Consider the following 12876-nt stretch of genomic DNA (forward strand, 5'->3'; position numbering starts at 1 on the left):
AGGCAGGAGAAACGTACTGTGTAAAAGAACTGGGGAAAGGGCAACATGCTTCAATTTAAAAACTGTGTTAAGTTATATATACAGATTCAAGATGGTTTACACATAATATAGTTGAAAAAAATTTAGCACTAAGATTTCCTATACTACATTTGTTTGGTGCATAATAAGTGTACTTGCAGGCACATGCAAGAGAAAGAATGGGAGTGTTTTGTTCTTGTATACTGCATCTGTTTTATAAAATAGCTATTTCTGTTTTCCTGACACATTTACTGTTCCTCTTTGACGTTGTGGTTTCTAGAGTTGGGCAGGAGGTGGAATTATCTCAAGACTCAAATCGTACACCTTTCCAAAGGCTGGCAGCAAAAAGGTGCCTTATACAGTCTTTTTAGGTTTTTAACTGAGTTAAGAGGACTTACACTTGACTAATTTCACACTTTTCCCCCCTCTTTTGGCTTGCTGTTACTAAATGTGTGTCTTGGCTACTAATAATGAGATTGTGAAGATTTTGTAAGCTTTCTGCTTCTTTCCTAATCATCTGCATAATTATGGCCTCGATTTTATAACTAAAGCAATGGTTTTAAAGAAGTTTTAAAAACTGAGGAACTATTTTAAAGTAATTTCTCACATACCAAAATATTAGTGCAGATCTCAACATGTCTACAAATAAAATGTAAATGATAAAATTATTTTCAAAAACCAATCACAGAAAAACAAAATTGTATTTCTGCTCTGAACTATCATTCCTAATCAGAAAATTGGCTTGCTTACACAATGCTATTACTGAGCACATTTAGGGAACAATTTGTTAGTAACAACCACAAAATATATTCTTGCAGAAACTGTGTGCACAAATCTTGTTATGCATTGATGTTAATTACATTGGAGCAAATGTAAGATGTCACAAGACTAAGCAGAATGGGAAAGGTGGCAAGATGTCATGGAGTCAAGGGGTACCCAGACCTGTACTAATGAAAATGCTGCTGCATGGCCAGAAAATTATGCTGTCCAGTAATTGATGTAGTTGTGAAGCATGTAGTTCTGAGCTTTGTTTGCATGCTGAGGATAACACATGTCCCTGTTCCACCCATGAGTCTTCTTTTTTATTATTTATTTATTTATTTATTTATTTCCAGTTGCTCTTCAACAAAAATGAGCAGGCATAAAAAGCCCTAGAGGTACACTGTTGTTCAGAGTGAAAAACTATGTTTGGCATATACTGTATTTAAAAATCATGATAAATAGCAATTATTCTTTTTTTATAACTTCACTTTTATACTGAAGTACCAGTAGTTATTGTGATCTGTACACCCTTACAGGACCCATGTCTCATTTTTAATGTGCTGTCATCTCGTACAAATATATATAGAGTGTCAGGACATGTTCTAAAGCCATATGAAAAAAAAAAAAGTCATACTATCACAAATTATACAAGAAACGTATTTTGGGTTTGTTCAGAAAAGTGAGTATGGGGTCTGAGTTCTCTAGACATGGCTTTGGTCACTCTGCTGTCTGTTTACCTAGTAAAACCTGTGCTTCTCTCTAGTTGCTTTCTGCAGTCAAATACCCTATTTCCTACCTTTGGGAGAACATATGCAGAGTACAGACTGAAGCAGATTGGCAGAGAAAGACCAATCATTTAAGAAAATAATTTCAGAAATCTGATTTGATCACCATTTATGTGTACTTAACCCTGAATACTCAAACCCACACATTTCATCATACTGCCAAATTTTAGGCTTTAAACAAAAGCCCTGCTCTGAACATTTCAAAGATTTACCATCCATTGACCCCAACAAGCAGAGTTTACTTTAGACCTGGTTGATCAAGCAGTTACTTCTCTTCTGTCAAAAACTTTCAGACAGTAAAACAGAAAATTTATGCTGTTATATTTATGTCTTGGAAATTATGGGGGTTTTAAAAATTTTCACAGACTGGTTCTTTGTATTTAATTTTAGCACTCAGATAAAAATTTTCAAGCTGTTTTACTCACTAGGGTAAAATTGCCAATTAGACGATAATTTAAATGAACTCGTGCCACCTAGTGGTGACTAAGATGTCTTAGCCAAGGCTCATTGAGGATTTGACTTATAAGGGCTTTTGCTATTCGGTTTGGTTTAGTAAAATAAGGCGACTTTATAGTCCTACATATACGTTTGCGTTTTTGAAAATTAGAAAAATTAACCTGAAAATACATCGCACTTGCTGTACTGATTGCCTTCATAAGTATATTCTTTACTATAAAATGATAATCTTTACTATAAAAATCAGAGTCGTTAGAGCCATTTCATTCATATTTTAAAGCAAACAGTAAGTGAGTCTTGTTCTCATTGCATCAGCTAGATGCTATGAAACCTGCTTAGGGTTTACCCTACTAAAGCATTATCCATGCGTAGAAAGTGGTATTCCCTTTACTAGAAAGATATCTTTGAGTCAATGCAAATTCTCTGCCTCCTGCTTTCCTCTCATTGTGGATGTGGCTCTACTACTATAAAAGTGCCACTTTAGTACAGCCAGTCCACAACAGGGGGAAGGAAGAGTGACACATTCAGATTAGCTTAACTATGGGTACCTGAGAAGTTTAACTAGTGAAAATTAAACCCTATTGGGAGAAAAAAAATATGTTGATGTGAAAACAAGGACAGGCTGACAATAGCTTTCTAGTGTAAGAGCATAAAAAGATATGCCCCATAGTTTGCAGGTCTGCATGCCAGAATCTGTCACATAGGATGTGCCATTTTTAGCAGGCTCCTCTAGTGGATTCTTTTCTTGTATTCCTCTTTATTGGACAAGAAATCCATGGTCATTTTGCTCATTCTTTGCTTCTTGTAAGAATACAAGGAGTAATCTCCTACCCTATATCTTGGTTGTATTAAGACAAACCTCCCTTTATCAGAAAAAGATCTGCAGAATTAAACTTGCTGTTTTTAAAGTGTAGGGCAGAAAGGACTCTGTATTTAAATGATAGTTAAAGAAAAAGAAGATTTCCTTATACTGTTATCCAGACCACTGTACATGCAATAATACATACCTCCTGCACCCTTTCTAGACAGCCTTGTTTAACTTCAAGAGAAAAATTACAACTTTTCTGCTAGAAAATCCTGTTGAAAAGCATGCAAGGTGCTACATACCACGAATACATTAACTGACAAAACTAAAGAAAAATGTTTGAGGTTCTCTGAATGCTCCACAATATTCCCAAGTTACTAATATGAACTGAAGAGGTGCCTGTGAAACATCAAATTGCAGTTAAACCAGAACTATTAATGAAAAAGCTACTGTTAAGCTGTTTAATCAAACTGCAACGATGGGAAATGTCATTCCACACATGCATGTATATTTCTTAACTAAGCTAACCCGAACGATACGTAAGACGTTATCACTCATCTTTAACATGAGCAGCTTTCTGAGAAAGAGAACTCAGTTTGTTAGATTAGGTATCACTGTGTCACTTCCAATTCACAGCTGCAGTTTTATTAACAGGCACAGGAGTAATGCACTAATTTTTTCAAATGCAGTTCCTGAGCAAGAGCATCCAATACTTTCTGATTCTTTTATTTTGTTTTTCAGTTGCAAAGAGCAGAAATGTCTCTTATCAGTCCCATTTGAGGAGTCAGCTGTGTCATGGCCAGAGCTACGTTTCTACCAGCTGTTCTGAACTGGTGAAAGTCTTGAGGTGTATGAGTTTGGTATACATTAATTCTATCTGGCCAGTCCAAAGTATGCCAATTCATACACTGAGACCTAGGATCAGGCATATTTAACTACCTCTCTAGCCTGCAACTAATAATAATCACGTGAGACCTTATGCCCTCCAAGTTTTTTAAAATTTGTGAGGTTATCCAGTACTGGCTGAGTACTTCTTAAATGTTTCTGCCCTGTTGTTCAGCATCAATCAGATGAAGCTTACTTATCAGACTTATACAAGGTGTTGCAATGGAATTGGTAATTTCTATCATTATGATTCAGCCTGCAGGGTCATATTGCCATCAAAAAACCCATCACTTCTTCAAACAGTAAGTTCAAGTCCATTTGAAATCTTGAGCTTATAATTTTCAAAGGCCTTTCACAAAGCGGTTGTATCTCATTTCTCATAAGCTTGGGTTACAATAAGGAAAAGTGGTACACAATATTTTACTCATCTAAAAAGAAGGAAGATCTGCTGAAGTTTTAACTTTCTGTAGGCTGAATTTATCTTCCTCATTATGTAACAGAAATTACATAAACTCTATCCAGCACTTGACCATTTGTGGAAAGAAAGAGGATGGAGCTGCCATGCTTCAGTAGTTAGATTTGAGCTGCAGCTGCACCCATATGACTTTATCTAATTGTGAAGACAGAAAAGATTTCAGTGTTTTAAATGAGAGGTGTGCTGTGGGACATTTCAAGGCTTGGGTTCAGATATTCCCATCACACTTTTTGGTCCACAGTTGAGGTACTCCCAACAGTGAACAGAAGACAACTGATAGTATTATCAAAGCTTTCAAAAAGCAAAGGAGTCCCAGAGTGATGCAGTCCATTCTAGATGTAGTTTTCTGAACACTTTGCTTTTCTATCAGAAATATTATTTTAAGGATAAAGTACATAAAAGGCATCCTTTGAAACTGTGATTCTGTCATTCCTAAGCATCTTAGAACTTTCCTTCCAATATCCTGAAAACTGCCACTGAAGACTCAGCATCTCACTCACTTTCTTGGGTAGTGACCATATTTTTCTCCTTTTTTTCCCACTTTACTTTTGGACCCCTTGGCCAAGAAGCGTTAAACAGGGGTTTCCCTAAAATCCATGCAGTGTGGCAATTTTCATCTGCTTCCTTTGTACTTGTATATGTGTAGCAACAGGTATTAATGTCAGTCTATACTGCTTTGTATCCACTCAGTTAATTTATTCCAATTACCTTTTGGAATGTAAAATTATCTCCCTTTTAAAGTATAAATACAGTTAATGTAGGAAGCAGGAATACATGCAGGAAGCTATACAATGGAACTATAACCAGTTCTTAGTGGTAATAATGAATGGGTCATATTAACTAGCAATAAGCTAAAAAAAACTATTCTTGATGTATTCTGAAGTCATACAGGACATATGAAATGCACAAACTAAAATCACTGTGGTCTCAGTAAGTGTATATATATATACTTATATATATGTATACTTATTGAGTATATCTAATCTTATATATACTTATATGTACTTACATATAATCTCAATCAACTCTTGCTTTGCAAAAGTTGATTAATATTTTTGAGTGAACATAAACATTTCCCTATATATCCTGACATAGCGCAGGGAAAAATTCACAGTGAAATTGCCAGCCCAACACTTGAGAGGTTTAGGATTGGTTCCAGTCTTAGTGGGGTTTTTTGGGATAGTGAATGATGTGTGTGAACAAGTCTTGGAAATACAGTTCTTAACTTGGAGAACAGGCAGGGTGTACCAGGCTAGAAAAATTTAGTGAATGATGTGTGTGAACTGTGATACAAGTCTTGGAAATACAGTTCTTAACTTGCAGAACAGGCAGGGTGTACCAGGCTAGAAAAATAAAACTGGAGCTGAGGATCTTGTTTTATACCATTCATTTACCTCCTTGTTCTTGAGATTGGCAGGTCAGTTTTGTCCCTGGCCTATCTTAGAACCATTTCAAGACTCTTGTAGCTTGCCTTGCCAGCTAGTTGCCTTTCAACGCTGTTCCACAAGACGGAGCGATTACAAGTCAGAAACATTACCCTTACCATCCCTGATGCCACCATGCTTATCCCACTAGGCCAGAATCTTGCTGAGTGCTGACCTCCTACTAGGGATTTGCTATAAATCTATGTAGTGAAACTTCTGGTTCAGACAACTGGGCAGATCACTTAATTGCAATTTAAAGGTCCGCACCACCCAGGTCAGGTGTTTTCTGTACAAAATGAAGTTTCCAATTGCTAAAACTTCTGTTGCACATAATAATTCACTCCTGGACATTTATCAACCTTTGTTTGTCTTTACTTGAAAACCACAACTGTTTCAGACAGGAATTTATGCCACTGAAAGCTTCAGTTATTAAAAAAAAGAATTGTATACTCAAATATTTGCAAAATAACCCTATCCAGTGCTTTGCAAATACAATATACCTTTGTTTCCTATTTGAGCTGAGCAAACTCATGTTGATGTTTGAATTTCTGGTTTTAAAACACTTTGGAGGGTGAGGTCACTCAATGAGTAGAGTACAGTTTCTACAGTGAGAGAGGAAAGGGACTAAACTACAGAAATAAGTTCTGTAATTCCCTCTTCCTGACAGTTCACAGACAGATGAGAGCAGATTAGAAGTTTCATCTATACTTTATTGTGCCAAAATCATCCTTCTGCCATAGAGCTCTAGAACACACTGTGTTTCTTCTGGGGTGATTTGTGTGCTCTATAGGACAAAGAATAAAAGCAGAGGGATTGTATTTGAGCCAGATGTTCAAGTGCAGTAAGAGTTAGGTCATCTCCGTTCTCAGAGTAGACCGACCAGCCTAGTATCTGGTCCATGATGTTTGTCCACATTACACAAGCTTATTAAAATTATTACTTTTTACCCCAGTTTCTTCCAAGAGGAGTCACTCTATAACATCCACAAGACAAACAGGGATGTATTTTCTTGGTTTTGTTTGTGCTAGGAATTTCTCCATGGCCTAGATATGGAGGGAGATAACTTGCAGAGGGAGGAAGGAGAGATTAAAGAGAAATCCTTATGACTGCTTAAGTTACAAGGCAGATTTGAAAAAAGCATGTAAATTTAATGTGTGCAGAATAAGATTTGTGCATGACTCATTCCAATTGATTCTCTCAGATCAAATGCTCTGAAATATTTGCAATAACTTTTTATGCTTTAGCAGTGTATGTTTCATTTGGCCTGCGTATTTACTCGAACAGTAATCTCCAGAATGAATAAATTCTGTTGGATCTCCTTTCTTACTTTCTGATTGTCACCTATTTGTCTCTTGCAATCATTTTGCCATAATCCTCTGAAAAAAAAATGCTTTTAACTTACCTATTCATTGCTAAACATAAAAACTCTACTTGTGTGCTACAGTTTCAGCCAACTATTGGCCACCTACCTGATGAAGCACCTTTTAACCCTTATGTGCTGCAAAGAAACAGAGGTCTTGCAGGAGCAGAAAGAGGTAAGCAGAGTAATTTATGTAATTAATACAATTTTCTTCTTTATGCCAGAGATCTCTCCTCAATCTGTATTTCTTTTTTCTTGCATATATTTCACACCATGCTGTGTTTTGGTATAGCTACTATCATAGCTCAAGCCTGGTGGCTGAAACTGCCAGATGTCACCATGTGTAATAAGTCATTTAGTAGAAATCCCTTTTTCCATGTTGAAATGGAATCTTTGAATCCAGAAAGCTGCACTTCATAAAAAGAATTGTGCTCTGTTGCATCCACAAGTGACAAGTTGGTGCTCAAGCTTTCTGTAAAATGCAATTAAAGATGAGTACCTAAGAATGAACTAAATATAAGGCAGCATTCTACATGAAGAATGGTCTGAAGTAACTAATGGGGAGTACTAAAGAGAAGGGCCAGACTTCTACCCTCCTTCTGTCAGGGATCCTCTTAGTTTCACATTACACAAATGCTCAATAGTTAGAGCATGTCACCAGGTGGACATCAGTCTCTTTTGGGGTGTTCTAAAGTAGCTGTAGCTGGATGGCATGTGGTTTCTTTATAATGCCCTCATAAGTCAAACACACTGATGATCCTGACATAGAAAGGGTGAATAGAGTAGCTGTGTCAGCAAAAATGTCTCACTTAATGTCTGATTTTTTTCATTGATTGAACTGCAGGTGATCAGAGAGAGGCCTTACCCATGGATACTGAGGTCTATGAAAGTCCATATGCTGATCCAGATGAAATGAAACCAAAAAATGTCACTCTTGACAGGAAATTATTGACCTTGGAGGAAGGAGAACTTGGCTCTGGCAACTTTGGTACTGTAAAGAAAGGGTTCTATAAGATGAAAAAGTAAGTACTTCCTTCTGCTGTCGTGGAGTCTGTTATGTGAAAGCTCTAGCCTTTATTTTTTGGAGCAGCAGTAATCTTTGCATGTCATGTGGGGTGACAGACTGTACCCAAGCAATTTGGGCTAATATTCAGCAGTTTCTCTCGTTGTATATACACTCATACACTTATTTGCTATACACTCATTGTCTTTTCCTCTGTTTGCAGATACCTCTTTGCCTGCAGCATAGTCATCTCTCAGACATTATTTTTGTCTATAAAGTGGAGAGGGGCCCCTTATGACTTCTTTCTCCTGTCAGGGACAGCAGAATGAGAAGTCCACTGCTTTCCTCAGTAGTTTGTATGGGCAGTCATGGTACTCAGTATTTCCTGTCTGTACAACCTGTCTCTGAGAAGTAGTGTAGAGTGCCATGAACAGCTTACCTGTAGCAAAGATATTTTCACCTAAAATAAGTATGATAAGGTGTTTTGTGAAGCTGGAATGTTGATTTTTCAAGAAGACAGAACATGTTGTGACCTCTTTTATAATGTAATTGCAGTAGGAACAGACCCTGATTATACTGGCAGAAGTAGGAGCACCTGACTGTCCATGTGTTTTCATAGTAAAATGTTGTCAGTATGTTGTTAAAGTGCATGAGCTGATTACATATACACACACTTTCACCACTTGAAGCTGGAGGCATTTCTTTAACCAAGGTTTTCAGAGCCAGTTAGGATTTTTCTTTTTCCAGTACAGTCTGAGGGGATTTGAAGGGCTCTGGTCCCAGCTGGTGTATTTGCTAACCTTGTTTCACACTTGAGCTCTGTCAGTCTCATCAGTCACTCTTTCTCTTAGTTGTATGAGCTGCAGGTTGCAGGAGCAGGCTTAGTTTCTCAGGATTTCAGAGCACTGCCTTGGGGTCTTGCAACGCTGCTTGTTCTAGTCTCACCCTCAAAACACCTCAGTGCTTAGAAAGACCTTTACAGCTTTATGGCATTCTTGCCGGAATGGGTAAGAAAATTTTGTCCAGTACATTTGTTTTCAGGCTTGTTAAGATATTTTTATGATTATTTATAGTTTTCTTAGGTTCTTTCCATTCTCTCCCTTTTGCTTAGATGTCTTCTGAGCATTTGATAGAGCGATGTTCCTGCTACAGTCAGTTTTTTCCCCTCTGAAGGCCAATTCTGTCTTTTGTCACAGTCTGTACTATGTGCACAGAAACATCAGATTAAGATCATATGTGTTTGCACACAGTTTTTTTAGCAACTCACCCCAGAACTGGATTCTTTTTTGTAGGGGTGCCAAGCCAGTAGCTGTAAAAATTCTTAAGAATGAGAGTAATGATCCAGCCGTAAAAGATGAATTACTGAGAGAAGCAAATGTAATGCAGCAACTGGATAACCCATATATTGTCCGAATGATAGGCATATGTGAAGCAGAGGCCTGGATGTTAGTAATGGAAATGGCTGAACTTGGGCCATTGAACAAATATTTGCAAAAAAATAGGTATGTAAGTTTTGATTCCATTTCATACGATTTATCCAAAGGGGAAAAATGATACAGGTCCTCTTTTTTTTTTTTTCCCTCTCTAAGAGCGATTTTAAATTGACACGTTGGTTGCTAATGTAATAACTAATGATTGTAGTTACTCTTCACTGGGACATTATTATCTTGTACGTGTTGCCTAACTGTCAAGTATTCCTGGTAAAATAGTACATTTTTATTAACTGAAAGAATTTTCACGTGTCCTTCAATTGCTCATTTATTGATATATCATGCATCATTTTGCTCAGGGTATTCTTATGCTGCCTGTTATAATTAAAGCTTGGCTAAACATAAGTGGATCAGGTTCCTAGTATGATGTGGGGAAGTTCATAGTAAAGATTTATATTTGAACTCCATGAAAAGTCATGAAAATGAACTCCTGACCTCTTAAAAATTCAATTATGATTTTCAGACATGTCACGGAAAAGAATATAACAGAGCTGGTACATCAGGTTTCCATGGGGATGAAATACCTGGAGGAGAATAACTTCGTTCATAGGGATCTGGCTGCAAGGAACGTGCTATTAGTCACTCAGCATTATGCCAAAATTAGTGACTTTGGACTTTCTAAAGCTCTTAGTGCTGATGAAAATTACTATAAGGTAAGGTTTGCAGAAGACATGAAGGCTGTGTAGTAGCATAGCTTAATAAGGTTGTTTTCAGTTGAAGTGCAGTTGTTTTTAAAAGTTGAAAATAATAAATAATATATATCATCCATTATTTTATAGCCTGAGAGTAGGTCACTGATTTTCAAAATGCATGATGAACATTAAGAGATGAGTAGGGAGGAAAAAGATAGTTCCGTCTTTTATTTGCTTAATTCTTTCATTTACTTTTGGTAAACATCATTAGAAGGTTGAAATTTTCTGTGGAAATGAGATATCTCCTTATATAAAAGGGGAAAAATGCCTGTGTTACAGATGGGAACTTTTGGGCACTTGAGCTTTTCACCACATCCAGGGAAAATTTAGGCTAGCACACTGTATTATTGACTAACAAACAGAACTGAAGTTGGGGAGATTTTTTTGAGAGAATACCATCGGTAAATAATAATTTGATCTAAACAGAATTTGTTTAGCTTGGTTTTCAATTCACTGGATCTCTGTACACCGAAAGGGACTGAAATAACTGCCACATTTAATAAGGTAAAAACATCTGTGTGAGACAAAGGCTTTTATCATGTCTGCATCTTTTTTTCTGATGTGTTGCTCTTGCAGTTCAAATTATCTCTTCCTTCTACCTATTCCCTTTCATAAGCTGTTTAATAAGTCAGACCATGAAACGCTGCAGAGGAGGAGAAAGCACATACTCCCTTCTGATGACATTCCTATGGGAATAGTAACTGCTGACAGAAAAGGCAATATCATCTTAAATCACTGCCACTATCCTAGCCAAAGCTGCTTGTCACAGGTTTTAGAACTGGTATCAAAGACCCATTCCTTTTACAACTGCACAGAATGCAGTGGGGTTCTTTCACTAGATCTAGCATTGTGCTGGGAGAGCTTGACACTTGCATTGTCGTAACACAGTGTTATGGCATAATTTAATCAGACTGCAGTTTGACAGAAAACAGTGACTGTGCTTTCAAATGGAGCATCAGCTTCAAGTAATAGACTCAGTGTAGGTGGGTGTGTCTCTCTTACCCTCTGTGGACAGCCTACATGAAAGATCTTACTTTTAAAGAGCAACTTTGAATTAAATGCTTTGAAAAACATGACTCCAGGTCATTTAGGTAAGCTTTGCTTTACCATAGATTTAATTTCTATGCATTATTTTGAAAGTGGAAGATTAGGAACATTTTTAAAACACTTTTGAAGAAGCTACTACCCATTGTCTCTAATGCCAACTCCATCAGAAATGTTATGGTACTTAGTAAGAATGTGTGCAGATCTAAGTTAACTTGTCTTATATAAATTCTTATGTTGTTTACTACTTAGCACTGTCTCTAACTTGCTTTCTTTCAATTCTGTTTTGATTTATTTTAGGCACAAAGTCATGGGAAATGGCCAGTTAAGTGGTACGCTCCAGAATGCATGAATTTCTACAAATTTTCTAGCAAAAGTGATGTCTGGAGCTTTGGCGTTTTAATGTGGGAAGCTTTCTCTTATGGGCAAAAACCATATAAAGTAAGTAGTTCTATCTGGCATTTTTTTTTCTGTAAAAATTCAGAGCAATTTGAACCAATGGCTTTTCCTACCCAAAAATGGTTATTGCAGGCCAAAGCAGGCCTTAGCGCCCCATCTGTTGCAACAATTGAGTCAAAGGATAGCCCAAAAATCAGCTCCAGGCCTGTATTTGTTTTATAGTAGCATGTGTGCTGCAATCATTTGCAACTTGGATGACTGTTCTGGTCACCTTGTTCCAGGGAATGAAAGGTGGTGAAGTTGCACAGATGATTGAAAGAGGAGAACGAATGGAACGTCCTGAAGTCTGTCCAACAGAAGTCTATGATCTAATGAAATTGTGTTGGACATACAAGTGAGTGTGGTGTGATGCTCTCTGTTTTAATAGAAGTATATTTTAATGTACTTAGGTAATAGAAGGGCGGGGGGAAAGGATATTTCAAAATACATCATTTCAGCTGTCGTTTAGCTTACAAACAACCTCCGAACTAAGGACTAAGTTGCATTTTCAAGTGAAAATCATTTGTGTTATTGAGTGTACTACAAGAAGCTGATTTTGTACAGCTGGTTTTGATGAAACACTTATATACAAAAAATAGGGTATCATGAAAAAGAAGTAATTCAACAAAAAGGTCAGTTTACTGTATTTAGAAAAGAAAGCTTGAAATTAAGCAAATATTTTTGTTTCATTTTGGATTGTATTTTTTTTAATTTTCATTTCCAAGACTTATTCTTTACTGACATTTTGAAGTCATGTTGCCAAATTATTAATTCCATTTCTCAATAATTAATTGTTTTGACCTATTTTTCTCTTTTCTCATTTCTGAATATACTCAGATCGGATCTCACATTGACTTCCTGTTAGTGAGAGGCATAACATCTTTTCAGAACATGCCTAATATGTCAGAAATTTTTTTTCTGATTGATAACAATTCAGAAGTTAGAATTACGAAACATAGAGAAGAAAAAAAAGAAAGATTACCTGATACTCTTAATTAGTGTATTGCAAAAATTTATTTAAAATGTTTTATGATTTATCATTTTAAACTTATTCTGTTGAAGTTACTTTTAACTGTAGGAAGATCTCCCTAAAGCACCAAAGTCTACTGTAATGTCACTTACTCGTCCAGTTCACCATCTGTAGAATATGTGTTACCAACAAAGGTCCCTGGATTCCATTTAAGGAGCTGTGGTACTTCACTTTTAAGTGGAATCATAGAATGGTTTAGGTTGGAAGGG

General features: G+C 36.7%; 1 protein-coding gene across 1 annotated transcript; it reads left to right on the forward strand.

Moving 5' to 3' along the window:
• Positions 1-298: 298 nt before the first annotated feature.
• On the forward strand, positions 299-11996 carry LOC104519362 (tyrosine-protein kinase SYK; the record flags this gene model as incomplete). Its single annotated transcript, XM_010169983.1, has 7 exons — positions 299-367; positions 7055-7145; positions 7815-7992; positions 9266-9475; positions 9927-10116; positions 11500-11640; positions 11880-11996. Coding segments are annotated over 7 exons (996 nt in total), but the record flags the coding sequence as incomplete, so codon positions are not given.
• Positions 11997-12876: the final 880 nt, after the last annotated feature.

Source organism: Antrostomus carolinensis, unplaced genomic scaffold (assembly GCF_000700745.2).
Source record: "Antrostomus carolinensis isolate BGI_N321 unplaced genomic scaffold, ASM70074v2 scaffold18910, whole genome shotgun sequence".
NCBI lineage: Eukaryota > Metazoa > Chordata > Aves > Caprimulgiformes > Caprimulgidae > Antrostomus > Antrostomus carolinensis.